This window comes from Semicossyphus pulcher, unplaced genomic scaffold (assembly GCF_022749685.1).
Source record: "Semicossyphus pulcher isolate SPU_LCO1_2020_fin unplaced genomic scaffold, fSemPul1.0.p SCAF_3, whole genome shotgun sequence".
NCBI lineage: Eukaryota > Metazoa > Chordata > Actinopteri > Labriformes > Labridae > Semicossyphus > Semicossyphus pulcher.
In genome coordinates this window covers 20,875,639-20,898,547 of record NW_027211704.1, presented here as the reverse complement: position 1 = coordinate 20,898,547, position 22,909 = coordinate 20,875,639, and the positions used below count along the sequence as shown (strand labels likewise).

Below are 22,909 nucleotides of genomic sequence, written 5' to 3'. Positions count from 1 at the left end.
TGTTTTAAAACTATGGAGAGCCTCTGCAGCAGGCTGACCGCCGGAGTCAGCCCTACACATGGGTCTGTATGTGACTGAGTGAGTGAGTGAGTGACGGTACTTTCAGAGTCGTAGAGAGAGAGAGTTGCGACATCGCAATGGCGGATCATGGAGCATATTGGACCTCCATTGACGCAACTCTCTGTCTATACGGCTCTGGATGCTTTGCTCGGGGGAGTAGGCGGGGCTGCTCGTCCACTGTCCTCACCTAGGTCCGCAGCGCGCACCTGCTTTCAAACACGTTGTCATTGGGCTACAAGCACAGTCCTTGTAGCACACAAAAGCGCACATTGACCTGATATGGTCAGCCACATACTAGGTTTTGACCTATAATCTTGTTATGTTGCACAGAAGCCAACTGTGTTTTTTAACCAGATGTCTAAATTAGTGAGAGTATTACAGTTAAGATATAAATATCTGTGGATGGTGTTGAATGGAGAAAGTCAAAACTGAACAACCTACTACTACTACCTCCTTTTTTTTTTTTTTTTAACCTACCCCTTATTTTTTCTAATAAATTGTCTCTTGACCTCCTCTGCACCAAATCAATATGTTTAAGCACCATAAAATGGGATTTCCCCACACAGTTCAAATTAAGGCCACACAGGGATCAACAAACCAATTAGTTTGTGCCGCCAACCCACAGATTTCTACTAACGAGAACTTGGCTCACCCACACACTCACAGGAAAGGTAAAGCCTCATAAAACATTGATTGAGGCTCCCTCCTGTGTTTCTTGTGCTTTTTTTTAAACAAACAATTAGAGAACAAAACAGAAGAATCGCAGAGAACAAAAAGACAACAGTCATTTAAAATGAATGTATTTAACAGAACAGATATTAAACAGCAGCACTTAGAACAAACACAGTCGAGAGGAGAATGAGGTTAAAACGACAAACTCCATAAAAGTTAGGAGTTAAAACTTTAATTGATTAACATACTTTAGCTGTGTCTCTGGAGTCATTTGGTTAAGTAGCAGAGTGAAATTTAATTTAATCATAATAATAAAAGTTGCAAAGTGTGAATATACACATGTATGTATCTTGATTTTGATGTGATGAAGGCATACATTTTTACTCGCCAAACATTTCCGTCGTAATATATAAAGCTAAATACAGTGTTTCAACAAAGATTACGTGAATGAAAACAATGCACTTTGTAAAGTTTATATACATGAAAAAAGCTAAAGTCTTTATTCCTTAAAAAGCATTTATACTGAAATACTGCAGCTTTCATTTGTTTGGATAAGAACTGACACTTTGCAAAGGGTCTACTTTCTCTGTATCACTGAACTTCGCCCTGTGTATTATTTACGCTGTCCAATATAATTCATACTCTCCTCTGCCTTGTACTGAAATGTTGTACGAAAAAATTGTGGTTCTTAGAAACTGAAAGAGTCCTGCGCAGACAAAATAGCCAAACTTTGCCTTATTGTTTCATTAACTTTAACTTAATGCAACCTGAAAAAGCACAAAGACAATCAACAGAGCAACAAAAGGAACACAATCATATGTCCTGTTAATAATTGGTGCCTGTTTTCAGCATTCAACAGCGCTGGCATCCAAACAGCTATATTAAAGAGAGACATACAAACAGTGAAACACAAACTGTCCAGTGAAATCTGCCTCCTCAGCTCGGTGGTGACGCGTGTGTTAATGACCGTCCCTCATTAGAGAAGTCATGAACATGCAGACAGACAGGCAGGCCGCCCTCTTTAAAGCGTGCAGCTCTCGTTACAGTCAGTGCTGCTGCCTGCTGATCTCCTCCTCAGTTCCCTCCCTTCCGCTTGCTGCTGGTGGTGGTTCTCCCGTCTCCTCTCAGGCTCCACCTGGAGGTAGGCGCGAACATGGTGGTGCTGCGCCACGGCGCTGCCGAAGTCAATGACACGGCACTCGTAGGTGCCCTGGTCTGACGGCTTGACACTGGACAGACGGAGCTTGTGGGAGATGTTGCTGCCGGCAACTTTTACCACCTAATGGGGTCAAAAGAAAGAGCATTGTTACTCAAAGCCAGATGGTCGACTGTATAATTCTAGTTGCTGCAAGTTTAAACTCACACTAATTTTGGTGGCATCTTTGGATGTTTTCTCCAGGGGTACAACCTGCACAGAAATAAGGATGACGCATTAGCAACAGAAGGCTGATCAAGGCTGCACTTTTCTAAAAAACATCTTTGGCTAAAAATAACTTCTTCCAGTAAAACATAACAATGTTTGATATCTTCAGCTTCCCTGGATTGTGGTTCATTTATAGTTGCCCTTGTCTCCAGTGGTTGAACTTAATGCATGCTTCTCTGTGTGTGTAGTGTGTCAAATGTGCATGTGTGTGTATGAGCAAACCCTCTAAAGCAACAAGCCCCTGAGAAGCCATGTGTGTGTGTGTATTAATGTGTATGCAGAGGCGCAGAGGTATTCTGTTGGGCATAGGTATGAATTATGCATGCAGCAGACAGAGATTTTGAAAATCTATTTCTTTCTCAGTGCCAATTATAGCGTCTAGAGGCACAACAGGGGAGTTGAGTTTCCCCATGATGGGAGAGAGTCAACCTGTTCCTCCAGAGCTAGCGAATGCTAATCAGCAATTATCCCTCCGTTGCTGTGCCAGAGGGTTTCTGCCGTGGCTAATATTGCATTTCCCTCCGCCTGATATAAGCTCATGGTTGTGCTCGAGCATTTCAGTCCTGCAAGAAATGAACGTGAAGCTAAAAAAGAGTTTGTAATTCTACTTTAAAGTTAAAAAGGTTGAAAAATATGGTTTGCTGAGTAAAACAAACCCAGATATCAAGTATGAAAAAATAGCCCTGGCATAGGTAATTCAGTGATAGCCTGCTTTCGAACAATGATTGTACATACCCAAATAATACAGGAAAATAGTTCTGTTTTTTGTCTTTCTATTTCAACAGTTTATTCATTTCTTTTAGCTAATTATATCAAAAGTTTATGTGGTACTTGTAGCTTACCATTTTAGCTATTTATTGATTACTTCGAGCTATTTCAACTATTTATTCATTAATAAAATTTATTACTGTAAACTAATTTTATCAACAGTTACTTCATTACTTTAGCAAACTACAGCAACAGTTTCTTTGTAACGTTTTACAATTCATCATTTGGCTACTTATAGCTCACTATTTCAACTCTATTGAATAGTGTACTGTATGCTAACTATTTCAACAGTTGGGTCATTTTCTGTAGCTAACTTAAGCAACACTAGTTACTTTCAGCTAACTATTTCAGCAGATTATTTATTGATAGTAGCTTATTTTGTGAAGGTTCTCAGTCATCCAGGTCAGAGAAATTCGAAGCTTCATCCAAAAGACTACTGGACTCACCTCTCAACCAAAAGGCAAGTCCAGTTGCCTTTTGGATTAAACTTCGAACTGGTCGCTTATTTATTCATTACTTGTGGCCAACTGTTTCCACCGTTTATTTATTACTTTAAGCTAACTATTTCAACTATTTTTTGGCTAACTATTTCAAAGGCTTATAGCTAGTTTTTGTTTAACTATTTCAACAGTTTTTGCTAATGTTTGGCTAACTATCTCAACAGTTTTCGCTAATGTTTGGCTAACTATTTAAAAAGTTTATAGCTAATTTTCTCTAACTATTTCAACAATTTGTTACTTTTGGCTAACTATAACAGTTTATGCACTAACGTCACTTTTGGCTAGTTTAACTCCTGCTTGCTTGCCATAGTTTACATTTACTCTCAATTAGTTAATTAACCCCACTTTTCTATAACGGTGTCTTTCTTTCCTTCCTCCTCAAAAAACATACTCTATACTCTATACTAGATAGTCAAAATATAGCTAGACTAGGTCTAACTCTATAGACATGAGTGACAATGAGCTGAGACGTACTTGGCACATGCTACTCTGCAGCTCATTTTCTTGTCACAAAAGACACTGTCCGCTCACACTGACAGATTGTCACAGGCAAAATCTGAAAATCTGAACACTGCCGACAGATTAAGTGCCGGCAACGTCTCAGGCAATTTAGTCTGGCCCTTTTCACCCTCAGATCCAATATGAATGACTTGAATTGGGAAAAGGAAGTGCAGCGGAGAGTACATTAACCTTTTTCCCCTTTGAAATAACGTGAACAGAGATTGGTTAAATGCTTGTTAGTGTCCAAGCCATGTTCAAGGCATGCCACTATTTTATCATTCACAAAAGTATTTCTTTTTTGAACTTCACCCTCCCCTAAAGTGTCACAGCTCTCATCTGCATTTCCTATTTAAAAAAGATTGTGCTCGTATGACTGAGAGACATCTATCGCATTAAAGGCCGCCTCAAACTGGTCTCGCTGCCCCGTCACATAAAAGGGGACGAGCATGAAACCATTCAAGTATGACATCACCTCTAAGGTGTCCAATTTGGCAAGAAGTCCAGCAGCCTCAATTCGAGTATCTCTTTTCTCATGATCATCATTGCAGATACCACTGAGGGCCTCTCTAATGTGGGTGTTATTTCTCCAAAGTGCCTTTGGTCGACTGTCCTGAGTACTGGAAAGGGATTCTAATGTCAGTCTGACATTTGTATTCTGAAAGACTGCACTCCATCTGTGTGTGGAAGAAAAGCAAAGCGTGTGTGGTGACTGCCTTTTAAGCTACATGCCGTTTAGGGTGTTAACACAAATTTAAAATGTTTTATAACGTACTGCCTATTGTAATATTTCTAAAAATCCGCATCACACCAATTTACAGTCCTCTTTGGGTTAACTGAGCTTTTTTCTGTACCTCCTTGCATCTGCAGAAGAGGTTGGGATTTACTGCAAACAACTGCTTCCCCTCACATCTTACATTGTTAGTGATCTGGGAAGTCTTCTCCTGTCGGTCACTGTGGTCCTTGATGTACCACCACTGGATCTCCAGGGAGTAGGAGGGAGAGCCGGCCCCACGGAAGGAACACGCCATCTCTACATCCTCGCCGCTCTGCGTTGTGATGTCATGGGGAACCTCTGTGAAGAGGGCTGCAGGAGAAAAAGACAAAGGAGAATGAAGTAGCTTCATGACCCTCCAGCAAGAGAGGAACTGTGTGAAACCTGAAACAAGATGTTGGCAGACAAGTTAAATAAAGCAAAAGGAATTCAGAGAGACGTTATCAACTTAGCAAACCAGTTGTGAAAATATTGCTTAGGTTACTTGGTGTAAACTGTACAGTTTGTATACTTTTCACTCTCCTCCCAATGTCCCCGGTACTGTGGAGATAAGCTTTATAAAGTGAAGTTCAAAGGAAGGCGAATATAAACTGAGCTAAAAGTCAATGTGTGCAGCAGAACATTGTACTGAGATACTTATTCTGAAGTGTCATTGCACTTCAATCCCACGCACATAAGACCAACCGCCTACACAGAGAACATCATTTCTCTGTGGTCAATAATTTAATAAACTGCAACAGAACGTTTTCCATCACGTGTCATCCGACTCAGCATACAGTCAGTGTGTGTGTGGGGGGCACTTTGTAATAATCTACAGATGTTAAGCATAATGGAGACATCAACTCACCCAAAGGTACCTTTCATCTATAAACAGCACGCATTCAGCTTTTATAAAACACACTTTAAAAAATGATAGTTGAACCTTTTCAACTTAAAAGCTCATAAAAGGATGACAAGCCCTCTCTAGAAAGAACAAAGAAAGACAAGAAGACAGAAAAGCATGAATCAGGCTGTTAATGGATGATACTATAATTACATTCAGGAACAACTGGGACTTTTGTTTTTAGAAACCTCATATTTTTAGAAACCTTGAATCATTCTGCATTCAGGCCTGTTTCATTTGTCTCCTGTATTCTCCCTCTCAGTCTCACTCTTATTAATCTATAGTGCTGAACAAGTGATTTTTTTTCTCTTGCATTGTTGTGGTCATGTCCCTCTATAAAACAAGATGGGATAACTAGTGTAGCTATTTTGGGGCTCGTGTATTTTTTTTTCTCTTTTTCTTTGTGTGTTTTTGTAACATTTTATTTCAAGACATTTTTTAAAATACAATTTTATTTTTTAAAGGTATTTATTACTTTGAATGGGTATCGATGACGTAGTTGGTTGCTGTTCTGTCGAGAGTTATTTTTGTTTAGTTTTGTAATGAATTGATTCTGTTCTTTTCATGATTTAGTCTTGTTTAGTTATGTATTTCATTTTTGTTTCATTGTTTAGATCATTTCCTGTTTTACTTCGTCTCCTGTGATTGCACTTCCTGCCTTTGTGTGTTTTCCCGCTTGTTTATCATGTGCCCTGCCCTTATTGTTTTCACCTGCCCCTTGATTGTCTCACCTCCCCAGCTTTTTTAGGCTGTGTTCGAAATGCCATTCTATATACTGCATACTGCATACTGCAGGCTGCAGGCGGCAGTTCCGGGTTTGGAAAGCGGAAGTAAACAACAGCCGACCAATAGCAAAAAGCTGCTTCTTTAGCTAAAGCGCCTGCTTCTGCTCTTTTGCTGCCGTCTGCCATTTCAACTGCTGTTGTGACGTTTCAGCGCTTTGCATTGTGGGAGGTAGACTGGTCCAATGTATATTGGAGATTTTTTCCGAATTAGTGCGACATCTGGGTATTTTTTGCATACTGTAAATGTTGCTTTTGTTTGCATACTACTACTACATTTTGGCTGAATCAGTATGTACTGCTATAGTATAGTACGGCAATAAATGTGAAATTAAGTTTGAACCCTGCAGACACACATGGACCGAGTATATTGAGTTCAGATGAGCAAAGACAGAAGTCAGTCATCATTATGTAGTTGACATTCCACCCTGCTTGTGAAAGCTGATCCGGTGAAGAACAGGAATATGTGTAAGGAAAAAGGCTGAGATTACAGGTGCAATGGAGAGGACTTTGTGTTTGACTGACTCGGCCTTCATTAGTTGTGCACCGGATGCACTGATGCTTGCAGCCAGGCTGTGGCCTCATTTGTCAGGAGGAGACGTACTGTAGTGACGAGCCTTACAGGGGCCAAGAAGGGGAGAGGAAGAGAGGAAAGAAGCAGAAGGATAGAGGTGAACTGAGGTGAGTGTGTGGAGAAGAAAGACAGGAGAAAGCTTTGAGGTTAGATGCTGCTACTTTCACAGACACTTCAGGAGTAACAGAGACTACAAATAAACACATTTATTGTACATCCCTGACAAGCTACTGAGCCATCCATTGAAAGGCACGACAGCATTCAAATACTTGTTTTTATGTAAATGCATCTGAAAGATTAACAAGCTTGCTTACATATAAACCCCAAAGGAAATGTCTCCATATTCAGGATTTAAGTCCTTTCCCTCTTTATATAAGGTGTTGAACATGAGTTTTGTCATGGCAACACAGAGATCCTTTATGAACAGGCAGCACTTGATGGTAGAAAACTTCACACTCAGGCCACTTGAAAAGGACTGGTTCATTTACTCTTCAGTCTAGCACTCTTCTAAATGCAAATCCTCCTGAGATTGAAAATAACCAGTGAAATAAGGTCGGTTTCCATGCTGTCCAGTCTCATGTTAGTGGCAGCCATCATGTAGAAGATAAAGCAGACCTGTCAACTACTTAGGCAAGACATGAGTGGGATGCTATAAAACACCTGAAGCTTTGGTGTGTAAAAAAACTGACTCAAGATTTTCTACCCAAAACATTGAAAGTGGACCTGAGGGTAAGAATTCAGATATAAAGCTAGAAGCATTAATCACCCAGACTAATACAGAATATTTGCATATTAGTTCAGCATATTTCAGATATACGTTTACATACTTCTGTAAGCAATGAGAACTTTTACAACAGAAATACCAAATTAGGTTGAGTGAGCTTCACACACTCCACCGTTTAGGTAAAAAAAAACCTCCTTTATTTATGAATTAATTATTTGAATGAATAAATATTTGGTCCTGGTTGTGTAATTTGCGTTTATCTAATTTGCTTTATTCTGTTGATTATCGTTCAAGTGTTTTCTTTGATTTCTAATTGTTTTTCTCTCACAGTTCCACTTCCTGGTTGAGGATGGTGCTCTCATTAACGTGCAAACATAAACGCACCTTGCTCCAGGTGTTGGTAATTTGGTTAGCACCAAGTGAGACTTACAGATAGTGGAGGACAATGGTTTCTGTATTTTGTTTCAAACCAGCCTAGTTAAATAAACTCGAGCTTGTAGACCGTGTTGTACAGTTATTGTAAATTTTAATGGCTAAATGGAAAGTTTGATGTCAGTAACATTTAAGTCTGTTGACCTTCAGCCTTGCTAGTGACAGTGTGGTTCAACCAGAAAGTATTTAAAGCTTTTGTTTGGTCCCTGTGGCCAGTTTGTCTGTCAGCTAAGGAAACTGCTTTTTAAGTAAGTAAATGTTTTTAGACTTGTGTTAAATAAACATTGATAGTAGGAAATGAAATGCTTAGGAACAGAAAGACTACAGCTCCGGAAAAACTTAAAAGACCACTGCAAAAATATGTCTTTCTCTGGTTATACTATATATAGGTTTGTGTAAAACTTTTGTTTTATTGAATGAAACACTAAATATTCTCATTTAGGGCTTTTACATGCAGAAAATGAACACTAGTTAAGATTACAAAAAGATGTTTCAGACCTCAAATAATACAAAGAAAACAAGTTAATGTTCATTTTAAACATTGTTTGAGGAAGAGTTCAGAAATCAATATTCGGTCGTGGTTTTTAATCACAGCTTTGATTCGTCTTGGCTGCTCTCCAGCAGTCTGTCACATCGCTGTTGGGTGACGTTATTATGCCACTCTTTGTTCGATGGCTTGTTGATCACATTCAGGAGGTTTTCAATGGGGTTCAGATCTGGATTGGGCTGGACATGACATGAAGAGAGAGATGCTGATTTAAGGAACATTTGGAGTGGTCTCTTAATTCTTTCCAGAGCTGTAAATACTATACTATATACAGTATACCACACTATATACTAAGATTGGCAACAGAAGTGATATAATTCTCTAAATGTCACAAATTCCTCGCAGGTAAAATGTGGACTTGATGCCACATTTTACTTTGTGTTACACAACATATTTCTGAGGAAATAACCTCTTTTTGAAGTATCTTGTAAGAGAGTTTTAAAGGGGGCTTAGAAATTAAAACAATTCTTAAATTCTTTTTTTCTTTTAAAGGGCCAACATCTTATTTTTAAGACTGCAGCTCTTCCTCTTGGATGCCTGACGATGAGCACACGAGGTAAGGCTAAACTTATCACAATGTCTTGTGTCTTTTAAACATGTGGTGCCCCAGCTGAAGCCTGAAATAGCAGAGACTTCACTGTGCATAAAACACATGAACAGAACAACAGAAGGTGTCACTTCAATCAGGAGTTTTCTTAGCGCTTGATGCAGAGGCTGCCACCTTCTCTGTCCTGAAGATACAGTATGAACAGCCAGCGGCAGAGCACCGACTGCAGCATCTGTCACTTTGAACAGGCAGAAAGATGGCAGCAGAACAGGCAGTAAAAGACACAAAAAGGAGGGACGAGCGGGCACGAAAAAAGGGATGGAGATAAAATTAGACTCTGCTTGTGTAAGGACTGTATCAAACAGACACAAGCTTCCTGTAAACTATAGCTTAACCAATACTGATTTATTGATTCCATTTCATGAAAAATTCAGCCAGCAGCAAATGAGTGCTAGTGATAGCAACATAAACATGTTACATTAACAACTATCTTTATGTGGATCTCAGTCAGCGCTCTCTGGTGGACAAACTATGGAATTACACCTCTGTACTGCAGGCGGCTGTGACTCAGTGGTAGAGTCATTCGTCTTTTAATTTGAAGGTTAGTGGTTCGATCCCCAGCTCTCTCAGGCCGCATTCACACCTACAGTCCGTCTGTTTGGTCCGAATCAAAGACCAAATTGTCACAAAGTTGCATTTTGCCTCGAGTTTGGTTTGTGTTCACACGGCAGCCTTTACCTGCGGACCAAAAGTTTTGATGAGCGAGGAAACTGCTCTCTGATTGGTCAGCATTTCCAGACAGAGAGAGAGAGCACACTCCTCAATCACACACAATATTATCGCGGACTTTAATGTTTTGTTGTGAGGTTTTTTTTTAACTTTTATCAGACAATGTTCCACAGATCGATCAGTTACATTCTCCTTTAGTTTTTCACTGAACAGTTTGAACATCTCATCCCATATTTCTATTTCCTCGTCGCTCCCCTACGTCTGTCCTCCACTCATCCTGCTGCCTGTCTGCGTGTCTGTCTCTGCATGTGTCAGCACCCGTTAACAACCCACAATGCACTGTGTTTTTGGTTTGCCTCCTGTATTTGATCCTACTTTCAGTCTGTTTATGTTCTCACCAGAATCAAACCGGACCGTGGTTCGTTTGGAAACGGACCGAGACCCGTCTTTTCCAGGGGACCTTGGTCCAGTTGTTTGGTCCGCACTAGAAAACGATTCCGGCCATAAATCGACGATTGTTTTTCAAAATTATGAGGAATTGAAAGTGGAAAATCAGCCACTGTCATGGTCGCACATTCATGACTATAGATTATGGCACTTAAGCTGTCGTCTGAGCCTATAGACTTTGGCTGCTTTAGTCCCCACCACAGGCCTAACAAGAATAATTTCATCACACTTTTCCTCTGTCATCATTTATTCACCCAAAACAAACCCTCCATACTCTTTTATACTTTGAGTTAAAGTCTTTTTCTACAACTTAACAAAAAAAGTGAGTACAGAGCCAAACTGGTGGAGTATTAATGAAGCTAGCCGAGTCTCACGGCCGTTTGAAATCATATTGTGTGAAGTCAAAGTCAAGTCAAGGAGAAAGCTGCACAGGGAGTCCTCAAATACACTCTGGAGTCCAGAGCTACAGTAGGACCGGCTTAGAGCTGCGAGGTAATTCCTGCACTTTCCCATTTCAGCAGCCAGCCGGTAAGACCCTGATTCTGCAAACACAAGATTTTTCTCAATTTTCCACCTCTTTCTTTCTCGTTTAAAACCCTTCGTCGCTCTTTCTCTCTCTCGCTAATCTCCCCTCTTGTTGTTGAAAACACATTACATTCTTTCTTCTCTCTCTCTCTCACCTTCTGTCGCCCTTTCAGTCTTACTTTCGACCTATTAGAGGCTCCATTTAGCACATTTCCACTCTTACCTGCCCCCCTGCTTTAATTCTCCACACTGTCTCCTCCTCTCTTGCTGAGTGGGCTGTCTGTGTCTGTCTGGAATAAAGAGATGCTCCGCGCTCCCACAGTAGCTCCTGTACATCTCCTGGAGCTGTGCCCACTGGCTCTGGCAGGTGATGAGCATCCTGGGAGACTTACCGCACATGTGTGTGTATGTGTGGTGCCCTATGGCTTGTTGTCAGCAAACAGTGTGTGTGTAAATGCAGCTGTGTGGATGTGAAATGCATGTTTAAAGGTGATGCTGCATTAATGGGGCTTCTGTGTGTTTCTGGTGCATGTTTTATGCAGGCCATGATGCACAGTGTTTCCTTATACAAGAAACTAATGGACCAGGAGGAGGCAGAGCATCTCCAATCATCATTTAGCAACATTTAGGTCTCTAACACAAACAAGCGCACACAGATTCTTCTCTAACAAGCACACAACCACAGCACATACATTTTCACCAATAAGTCCCGACTCTCAAAACTGGAAAACTCTCACGGTCAAACACGACTTTAGAGTAAACAAAACATGGCGGACGACGAGCAGGAAGAATTGGCGTTGATAGTTTTTGGATTTTTAACTGAAAATTCAGGAAGAAAAAAGAACAAACTGTGGATGAAGCGGTGGAGTTGTTACTTTATGCTTCCAGTTTGCTTTTGTCAGTTGTTGCACTTCCTTCTTCAGTCAGCTTGCTTCCTCATTGGCTATTGTTTCGTTCCACGTGACAAAGTGCGTGCCCGATCGTCTTTGGGGTTCGCCCCACACAGCAGGATAACGGATCGTAAATATTGAACATGTTCAATATTTACGTTGAAATCGGTGCGGCCACGACGGTCTTTCCGAGCGGATCGGAAAAATCACTCAACAGACCTCAGACTTTGCTTATGATTGTCTGAAGGGGGGAGTCAGGCCAAAAATCGGCCCAGTTATCTTGTAGTGTGTACCCTGCTTAAGCTGGTCGAGCAGAATCCCCATACGGAGGCAAAGTCCAGTCGGCTTCGGCCGCTGGCTCGACTCTGACCTCTGCCCTTTGGTGCATTTTGTCCCCACTCTCTCCTCCCCACATCTTCTGTCTATCTTCACTGTCCCATCAAACTTTTATACCCTTATTTATGTTAAGGAAAATACAAAAAATATAATTAACTAATTAAAATAATAAATCCCTTCAATTATTAATATGGTAATTTGATCCATGAGAGGTTTAACATAAGTCATGCACAAGTGACATGAGTGATGGGATCATGTTTTTGCTTCTCTCACGTCAGCTGCACTCCCTCTGCGTCCTGACGTGTCCTGAAGGACAGAATAATTAAATAACAAATAACTACAATTAGGCGACAATAGTGCTCAGACTTGAAAGCAAGAGCTGTAGAGCTAACTCACAAGCTTTGCACATCTGCCTAAAAACCTTTTCTACTCAGTGTTGCCAGATCAGACACAGTTTCCAGCCCAAATCATAACCTTAATGCTCATAAGCATGCAAAGCTTCATATCTGCATCAAATAACCAAAGATAAAATGTTAGATAAATATGCTAACACAACCCAAACAGATTAGACAGTTAGACAACCAACTACACAAATTGGCGTTGTGGCAAAACCACAATTAAGTGATCAAATACTGCCATGAAATGTGACACCAACGTCCAACCTATTTAGAAACTATAGGATCACGGAAGATTCATCGGACTGAACATAACTCATGTCAATCAAATGGGTAAACAATGAGTGAGTGGAAACCACAAAATCTTGTTTTTGACCATAAAATCACAGCTTGTTTGGTCTTCAAAAACCCACCAAATGTTGACAGAAGCAGTCCAAAACACCAGCCCAATGCTATTTCCTCCAGCCCGAGGTGATCAAAACAAGCCCAATTGGGCGCGCAACCTGGCAACGCTGTTTCTAATTCAAGACTTGTCCAAAAAAGGGGATTTATTTTGTTCCTTTCTTTAGTCTTTCTTTTTAGTTGAAGTTGAGGCCTTGAGAACATCTTTTAAACATCAGGCTTCTTCACCGACCAGTCCTGAAAATTTGTCTCTTTTGTTGGTCTGCCTCTGCCGTTTAGTTTTTCTAATATCAAAATGTATTTGTGCATCACACTTCCTGCTAAGTCATGCATTTTCGCGGCATGTAGGAACTTTTCCATCACAAGCTGAAGAGCTGACCTGCTGTAATCTTAATAATATTTAAACGTTCTGCGGCCCTGACTGAAAGACGCAGTTAGAGAGTGCATTGAGAAAGAAAGGCAGACATGAAACAACACATTTGATCACGAGGCCTGATGTGACACCTGTACAACACGCAGGATAATCGGACGTGTGTGAACTACACTGCAGTCTGGAGTCTGTGTGTATGTGAGGGCGACAGGTTATTGTTATGATTAGGTGAGCTATTGGAAAGCTGCATGAGTTCTCTAATGTGAGGACATGATGAATAATTCAGTGTTTCTGTTATTTCCGCTTTATCTGTGACTTTTTTACCAAGCGGGTAAGAAGGAAAGTGTTGTCGCTAAGGAAATGAGGCGAACTATACTAAGCACTAATGTACAGCAAGTGCATTAAGTGAACCATCCTCTCTGCTGCAGTAAACAGCAGTCTGTGCAGCCCGTCAGTAGAACAAGCTTCCATCCATCTCTTTCTTCACTAATGGATGCTGTCTCTGCACTTGACTTGTGGAAAAGCTCCATTCAAGCTTTTTTAAACCTAAATTGAAGTTCAAAGGTCAGTCATATATTCCGTCTCCAGTGCACCACGGCTTTCATTGCCCCCCGAATGCTGCGTCCACAGAAGACAGAACTGTAGCGCGTAAAATGATCTATCGTTCAAAACAGAAGAAATGATGGTGTTGATATTTTTCCCCCTACAGACATCCAGAGCTCTCTGCATACATCCTGAATCATTACAACCAACTCACGCTGTGCCCACACTAACACCGCACCTCCCTGCCTCTCTCGTCCTTCCTCTTCCTCCTCCTCCTCAGGGCTTTATCGATCTGACGGTTGTCAAATTGCCTTTCACTTTGCTATGCAGGCGCCCTCTTCAACCTGCCTGTGAAACACGACTTGCTGACAAACAGACTGGCTCCCGGTGAGCGCTGCACCAACATCGGGGCCTGACAGGCCTGCTTAGCAGACATCCGACTGTTTCCTTAATCACGGAGGCTTCACCAGAAATCAATCCCATAGCCTTGGTGGAATGCTAAATCAACACAAAGCTGACTCTGCTGGTGCATCTCACAGGCCCGGACTAGCAATGAAGGGAGGGGAAATTGACTTCCAGAGAAATCTTAAGCACAGTGGGTCTTATTTATAATCATATACAGCGGACACAGAAAGGGTTTGCTTGACTTTACCTTCTCTAAGTATAGATTTTCGTAAAGGCAGTACTGGCTCGGAGGTAGGGGATCGTTATTTGAAGATCCAAGTGCAGTACATGCATTTTTAAAGTGGTCCTTCATGGCATTTTTAACTGTTGCTTTGAGTAGAGTAATAAAAACAAGGCCACAAGAACACAGAGCTGCTGCTGCTGCTGCTATCCACCAAAGACTCATTAAAAATGAAAAGAGGAGAAAACAATGAAAGCAAAGAAACGTGGTGGAAAATACATAAACAAATTCTCCTGGACTTTTCAAACACAACAGAGACCTCTCTCAAATATTTTGTTCACATCCCAGGCAGAACGAGCGGGATAAATCCAGCCGGAGTGCCAGTGTGAGGTCAATCCATTGATCCCCTCTCTCACTCTCTCTCTTCCTCCGTGCTTTAGAGCGAGCCTGAGCTGTTTGAGGATGACTAAATTACAGAGGGCTTATTAGCATGGACGAGAAGCAAGCGTGACACACCGTATCTTTGCTCGTCCGTGTGTGTGTGTGTGTGAGCGAGATAGAGAGAAGCTTGTCACCAATACCGCACGCTTCTGTTTTTCTGTCAAACCATGACAGGATAATGCTTTTGTTTTCTATATTTTCTTACATATTACATGAGAGGCCAAAACCAACAATGTGCAACGGTGCATATAGTAGTTAGATTGTTAAAGGAAAAGCTCAACAGTTTCCTAAAACAGCAGGGCACTGTAGTTCTGCAGAAAGTGTCACTCAAACAGGAGTAAATAGTCAATTTATTGGGGACTACTTTGAGCTGTGGACTTATACACATTCAGTGAGCTTGTTTAGTTTTTCAGCATCAAAATTTACTTACATATTGCATTGTGCCTTGGTTTGGTTGTCTCACATTGTCCAGTAAAAATAGGCTAGCTAAGCTCGTCAAAGTGGCAAGTAAGGTGCAGCAAGCCCAGCTGCAGGATATTTGGACTAAGCGCATTATCAGTAAGGCTCAACAAATCCTAAACTGTCCTGACCACCAACTTCACGGGTGATTGATCTCCTTCCCTCTGGCCGACGTTCCAGGATGCCTCGAGCTTCTTTTATCCCTGTTGCCATTGAAAACCTTCATGTGCTATCCTCTCATGTATACCTTGATTACTTATTATTACTCATTTATCTATTTATTTTACCTTGATGATTTATATAATTTATTTTACCTACTGGGGCTGCACGGTGAAGTTTGCATGTTCTCCCTGTGCGTGTGTGGGTTCTCTTCGGGTACTCCGGCTAAATCCCATAATCCAAAGACATGCTTTAGGTTAATTGGTGACTCTAAATTGCCCGTAGGTGTGAACGTGTGCGTGACAGGTTGTCTGTCTCTGTGTGTTAGCCCTGTGATTGTGACAGTCCGGGGTGTACCCCGCCTCTCGCCCAATGGCAGCTGGGATAGGCTCCAGCCCCCCGCGACCCTGAACAGGATAAGCGGTATAGATGATGAATGGATGGATTTTGCTTATTGCCACTGCTCAGCACTTTCTTTAACTTAACGATGTACAAACTGTTTCAGTCTCTGGGTCAGTGTGGTAGGAGCATCTTTGTTTGCACTTGAACTGTGGAGTTTATGTTTTCATGTTTCTGATGTTGTCCTTTAAATATCTGTTGTGTCTTGATTCCTGCTGCAGATCAAAATTCCTTTGGGATATTCAAGTTGAAGTTGAATGTGTTAATGGTAATTGTGTTTTTTTTGGACATTAACAGGAATGCTCTGGACAAATGAGCCTGAATGTGTCCGACTTTCGATGCTCGAACGTGTAAGGGCATAAAAACAAACAAGGACAAGAAAGAAGCACAGCCTGTGTTGGTAGGGAAACCGTTGGGAGCTAGTTCGGCTAACGAGCTAACAACCACATTATACTTGTTGACAAATGGCAAATCAAAAGTGCCACTTAAAACAATAGGCATTGTAATACATAATGTGTTCCTCTTTAACCACTGAAGTTGAAGGAGAAAATACAATACAGAGTGTTGGCTAATCCCCTCCAATACAACAGAGAAATTTGGACTGAAACCCTATTAGCTTGAATCATCCTTCTCTAGTTTCACTGCAAGTAGCGGACGCTGCTCTGACCTCACACGTTGCCATGACAATGGTGAGAGTTACTAAACTTACCCCCTTTTTCTCTTTAATGATTATTGTAATATTTTACCTTTGTTGCAGTCCTAAAGAATTTAATTTCACTGCTTTTCTGGTTATTTTGTCATGTCAAACATATTATATTAGTAAATTTCCTTTGTTACGTTCGTCCCGGTCAATAAAGTTTTGTTGTTGGTCATGTGACCATGCCGTACGCAGACGAGGTGCAGCGCCAGAGAGACGGCGGCATTTGTTGATCCCGTCTTTTATTTTGCATTTCTGTTGGTCTACCAGGCGAACACAGTAAATACTAAGTTATTTTACTTTATTTATTTCATGCTAAATGTCCAAAATTGTCTTCTTTCGTTTTTGTAGTTTTCACGGTGTTTGATAGTCTTCTGTGAAGATTAAACATTATTGTGAACATCAGTATGAATCGTGGATCCCTTTAAAGACCAGCAGCTTTACTGCAAACGCCTGAAAAGTTGCCGCCTAACAGGGACTGCTTCTAAAATCAGAGCCATTAACTCATTGCTTCCATTTGAGTCACATCCTGAGGCAGTGAAGAGGAGAAATGATTCATTGTGAAGAAAGAAAATAAACAGACACAGTAAATATAAAAACATAAAAATCCTGCTTAAAGCTGTAACTTCCACCAAGGTGACTGTAAATAGGCTGTAAACAGAATCCCTGTAAGAAAAGGCTAACTTGATGAATGGCTTTAATAATGAAGGATGCCCCAGGGGAACAGTGGATTAAACAAGGAGCTCCCATTATAAAGAGACCTGCTGCAGGTATTTATTTTGATCTTTAAAAGCTTTAATCTGCATGCAGATAACCAACAAAAGAAGGAACTTCATGTTTTGTTTGTGATTATATGAAAAGGCTTTGGGTGTTACAGCATTTTGCGCGGGTTTAGAGGGTTTAGTTTTTACCAATACCAATGAAGAGACATTATTTAGCAGCTGAATTAAGTTGGTTTTAGATTTCTACACTTGTATTAATACCCCACCGTTCATAGAGATGCTGCACATACTGCAGCGGAGATGTAAAATGTTGTACTATCGTCCTTCTTTTTCGTGCTGAGATATTTCTGTACAAAAAAACACACACAGTAACACCAGTTACAAAAATAACTAGTCTGTGAATTTGCTGGAAAGTCTGTATTTGGTTTAGAATCAGTGGCGGGTCAAACAGACAGGAGCCTCCTTGGGGAAATATGCGCTTGCTGGGAGACCTTCAGCCTCCACTCAAGGTGGAAGGTAAAATAATGAAATAAGCACGGAGCCGGTAATCAAGCGAGCAGCTGTCTGCCTGTTGCCTTCCACGCTCCGGCCTGCGGAGTGAATTTTTCATAGCTCCTGGGACCCCAGACTCGGAGGCTATTTTTGCGTTTCCTCCCAGCGTGTGGCTACACGTGTTGTTGACAACACGACCAGAGGCTCGGAGCCATTTTCAAGGAATGCAAGGCGTACTCCATCTGCGCTCCTCAGGGATGAAAGACAACATTATGTTCTGTTCCTGCACGATGCCCTTGAGAACCTTTAAGTGATGGTGTGTTTGGTTTTATGAGATGGGACAGCTGAGTGCATCAGTGGCTGAGGTGCTATATGATGCGTCCAGGCCCGAGCCAAGTAAAGACATAAACTGGGAGCTGAATTGGGTGCAGTATTATTATACGTTTTTTTTTTTTATGTAATGATGAAGTGAGTCTTAATAACATAATACCAGTGTTCAGGTCACTATGGTTGTAAAATCATTAAAACGTTTTAAACAATAACTGTGATGAAGTGTGTTAATTACTGTAAGAACAACACAGACATGACAGGCAAGAAAGCAGTCTCTAAAAAGCATATTCTGTTTGGATATTTTACATATTACCTTATAGCTGCGAATCCTTTTTGAATAAAGTTGCGTTTAGGAGCATTTTTGGACATGCGTACGTTCAGCACATGCATCTCAATTGAGGTTCTGACTGCTGTTTGTGACACGTCTCCTTCCTGTTTATCGTCATCTCTAGACAGAAGAAAGCAGCAAATCCACAAGTTCCAGTGTCTTCTAATTTTCTTAATCTTTCATCATAGCGAAATCATGATCTTTGGGTTTTGGTCGGTCAGACAGAACTAGCTATTTTTAAACACCCTGAGCTTTAAAATATCAGAACAGTAAAGGGCTTTTTAGAACAACATATTTACCAAACGAGTAATCAATAACTGGGGAAAATGTTCGGCAGGACAGGATTGTGCAATTCATTACATAGTTACGATTTCATTTAGCAAATGCAACGTGCATCTGAGAGTTAATGCAGCACAAGCAAGGATCTAGAAAGGAGCAACAGGCTGTGTTAGGTCTATTGAAGACTGAGTCTGCTGCACTTTGGATCATCTGCAGAGGTTTGAATGTGCATGCAGGAAGGCCTGCCAGTAGAGAGTTACAGTAGTCAATGCGTGATATCATGATAGCCTGTACCAGCAGTTGTGTTTCATGCTTTGACAGGTAGGGTCTGATCTTCCAGGGCAAATTGGCATGACTGAGCGATCGAGGCCACATCAACCTTAAAGGTTAGCTGGTCGTGAGTCATGACACCCAGGTTCCGGGCAGACTTAGTGGCCATGAGTTTGGTTGGTCCAAGCTGGATATTGATCTGTGGTTGCATAAAGGGACTGACTAGGATGACAAGGAGCTCAGTCTTGGATAGGTTGAGCTGAAGGTGGCGTTCTTTCGTGCATTTGGAGATATCGGCAAGGCATGACGAGATCCATGCCAAGGATGTAATGTCGTGGGAATGACAGGAAGAGCTGGCTATTGTCTGCATAGCAATGGTATGAGAAACCATGGTAGCGATTGATTGCAATTGAGGTGGTGTATGCTGAGAAGAGAAGGGGACCGAGCACTGACCCTTGAGGCACTCCTGTGGATAAGCCGTGTGGTTAGGACACTCTTCCAAGATACTCAATCCCCTTCAGTTTGTTGATCACGAGCAGATCATTCAAATCAGGTGTGTTAGAGTACAGAGAAACCTAAAACATGCAGGAAGGTAGCTCTCCAGGAGGAGGGTTGGAGACCCCTGCTCTTAAAGATCTCCCTGAGAGGTAGGACATGAACCAGTGGAGGGCAGATCCTGAGATACCAAGCTCAGAGAGAGTGGATTTGGTGGTTCACTGTGTTAAAGGCAGCTGACAGATCTAGCAGCAATAGAGCTGAGAACTAACCAGCAGCTTTAGTCAAACACAGTGATTCTGTTGCTCACAGTAGTGCAGTGGCCCCGCTAGAAGCGAGACTGAATTGGGTGAAACAATTCGGCACTTTTGTGACGACTGTCTGTGTTCTTAACCAGACAAACCTTAAACTAAAGTTTACATTAAACGATGCAGCTCATTAAACGTTTTAATTGAGATGTTTAAAAGATCTAAACGTTAAATTCAAGCACGGTTCATGACATGTGTTACCTCTTCACAACAGAGATTTCAGCATCACTGCAACAGTAAGCCGGCACTTGACATGTGACATGTTGAAACGTACTCCATAATTTGCTCTCCATCGATATCGAGGTGAGCATTGTTTAACTGTCCTTTCACTCTCCTGCTCTCTCCTACTGAGCCTCTGCCAGCACCCTGAAATGTGACAGCATGACTGTACAATCTGTTTCCTCTCCTCCCTCACATGCACGCACAGACACACACACACACACGCACACACACACAGTCAGAGCTCCATTTAATTGAAAGCCAATGCAAACTGTTGGGGCTGGCCGTCCTCATTAAGAGGACACCAAGCAGAGGCCTGGCAGAGGATCTCAGACACTTTGGAGGCCTAATGAATCGGTACACGCCCCCTGACTGTGAGAGCGCTACACTCGCGATGGATAACAGGAAGAACACTGCCAAAGAGAGCACTAACATCGCCATGTTTCCACCTCAAATGAAGGGTCTCGAACTGACTCTGAAACCTCCTGTGGCATCATCATCGCTTTGTTGTCCAGAGGAACAAAAGCTGACACATGCACAAACAGCACAAGGCCCACTATGAGGAGAAAGTCCTGATCAATGTAACCTGGTTGTTTTTCTCCACACAGAACATATCATTTCTCAATCTTCACTTCAGCGTAAGTGGAAACTGGTGTGCAGGGGCAGGCGCACTTGTCTGAAACAAATGATTCAGGGCTGAATCTAACAAGCACTCTCCACCACAGAGCATCCAGCCTCTCTGCTCTGCACAGCGGCTCAGCTCCCCTCGGCGCGGCCAATTTATCAAAGAGCACGATTAAAACGGAAAAAAAGAAATCTCAAGGATTATTTAACCACAAAGGACACCACGACTCTGCTGCAGCTGTTAAAACAAAATCAATAGAAGGCTTTTATTTTTGTTGTCTGTGTCAAGTTTAAAAACCAGTACAGTTCTTTTCACACAGTTTTCTTCTTGTTAGGACTCGACACCCTGAGGCGTTTCTTCTTCTTTACGGCCAGCCTGAGACACAACGATTATAGCCAATTCTAATTAACTCCCTTTGGGAGGAATGCGACTAATTGATTTTCCAACCTGCCCAAGACAGTCAATCTATTTGGAGCTGCTGCACGCCGCATTCATTTATAGTGATTGAGCCAAAACTAACTCGCTAAGCAGAGAGGACTCGAGGGACGACCGGTGAGACCGTGTGATGAAGTGGTTATCACACGCTTTAATGAGACAACAGGAAATCTATGTGTGGAGCTGCTGCAGAAAGGTAAGACTGAAGCAGTTAAAAATGGCAATTACTTTCAAAAGAGCTTTCATTGCAAAACAAGGCACTCCTTGTTTAAATTAAAGTATGTAGGGAAGAGTGGGAGTTTTTATAGTAGCTGTCTTAATGCTATCTGAGGATGCCATCAGGATAAGGAAATTATCAAAAAGGAGAGCAATGACAATTAAACATTTAAGTGGTGTAAGGAAAGGTTTCATCACTGTAATGCACAGCTCTAAATCCACCTGTTATTTCCACAGAACACCAATTAATATTTATAAAATAGATCCCTTCACTCCTTTAGGATCCTACAGGGAAATGTCATTAGGCTCGAAAACACAACCTTGACCCAAGTTTCCATATCATTTCCATCATTACAATCCTGGGCCTTATTCTTCTTCTGATTTATGAATCTGGCTACTGTGTTGGAGGTTTGATCTTTTATGTTTGTTTCAATGTAGCATCACACACACACACACACACACACACACACACACACACACACACACTAGACAACAATGAAACAACTTCCATAGGATAAGCGGCAAGAAAACTGACACAAAGCCTAATTTTACGCAGGTACTACTTTCTAGATCCTGCAGTAATAGTCACGATGCATTAAAAAACATGTGGGTCACTGGAATATTTGTGTTATTATAGTCAGTTGGACCTGTAAAAAAATTTTGCAGACACAAAAATACTGAAGCAGCTTGTATTTGAACGCAGGTTTTCAAAGCTATGTATGCAGTAACTGATTATGTCAAACAAAACAGGCTGTGTTAAAACTTCATCTTAATCACTTTAAATGTTTAATATGAGGAATATGTTAGCCAAGATCTTCACATAGTATTAAAAGTTATCTTTCGTGTGAAGTTGGATCAAAATGATCCATCAACTTGCTCTACTTATTGACAGAGTAATATTTATAAGTTATATTGAATTGACTAAAAACGACGTATTCTATCAACATAATCGCGGACAACTTGACTGAAAACACGCCACGTTTCCTATTAATAATAACAACAGGAAACTAAAGAATATAAGAAAATTACCACCAGAATAACCACTATATATAGTGTAATATACCACTGAACCCCACCCGCTCACTCACCTCTGAAGTGATTATTACAAAATAAAGTCTCTTATCAAGCCATCACCAACAAACAGGCGTAAGACAACTCACCATTTCCGGAGATGTGATTATCCACCTCGCCATGTCCGACGATGAGAGCTGCGTTAAGTTGAAGGTAAAGTCCCGCGTACTGTAAAATCCGTATTATCCCTCCAAAGGCTCCCATTTTTCAGTCGCTATTTCAAGCAGATTTATTAAAATAGTCACATTAGGTGGAGAACATCGATAAAAGACCCCCACCGCCTGCTCTGAGCAGCCCTCACAGACATAAAGCTGGGGCAGGAGGGGAGAGACACTGCTGCTCCGCGCGGCTCTGCGGGAGGAGATGATGATGATGATGATGATGCGGAGGCGGAGGGACAGGAAGCGTAGAGACAGGTGCTGCGGCTCACACTGAGAGTCAATCAGGCGGAAGGATCTCACTGAGATGTCAGCGTCGGTTTAAGAACCGTTTGAATCCTATTAAAACGCATATCTAT

The 22,909-nt window shown here is 41.5% G+C and overlaps 1 protein-coding gene across 1 annotated transcript; it reads right to left on the bottom strand.

Annotated features, from left to right (window-relative positions):
• Positions 1-872: 872 nt before the first annotated feature.
• Positions 873-22,660, bottom strand: LOC138606375 (V-set and transmembrane domain-containing protein 2-like protein). Its single transcript, XM_069678841.1, has 4 exons — positions 22,482-22,660; positions 4,839-5,008; positions 2,096-2,140; positions 873-2,011 (listed from the first exon to the last, which is right to left on the bottom strand). The coding sequence occupies exons 1-4, from the start codon at positions 22,594-22,596 to the stop codon at positions 1,754-1,756; spliced, it is 588 nt and encodes a 195-aa protein (XP_069534942.1). The 5' UTR covers positions 22,597-22,660; the 3' UTR covers positions 873-1,753.
• Positions 22,661-22,909: the final 249 nt, after the last annotated feature.

What these genes read in the sequence shown, in the direction of transcription:
- LOC138606375 (XM_069678841.1), bottom strand. Translation starts at nt 22,596, where the DNA reads ATGGGAGCCTTTGGAGGGATAATACGGATTTTACAGTACGCGGGACTT. An exon ending in TAATCACATCTCCGGAAATG is followed by an intron (nt 5,009 to 22,481) that starts GTGAGTTGTCTT and finishes TTTCTCCTGCAG; the next exon opens with CCCTCTTCACAGAGGTTCCC. An exon ending in AAGATGCCACCAAAATTAGT is followed by an intron (nt 2,012 to 2,095) that starts GTGAGTTTAAAC and finishes TGACCCCATTAG; the next exon opens with GTGGTAAAAGTTGCCGGCAG.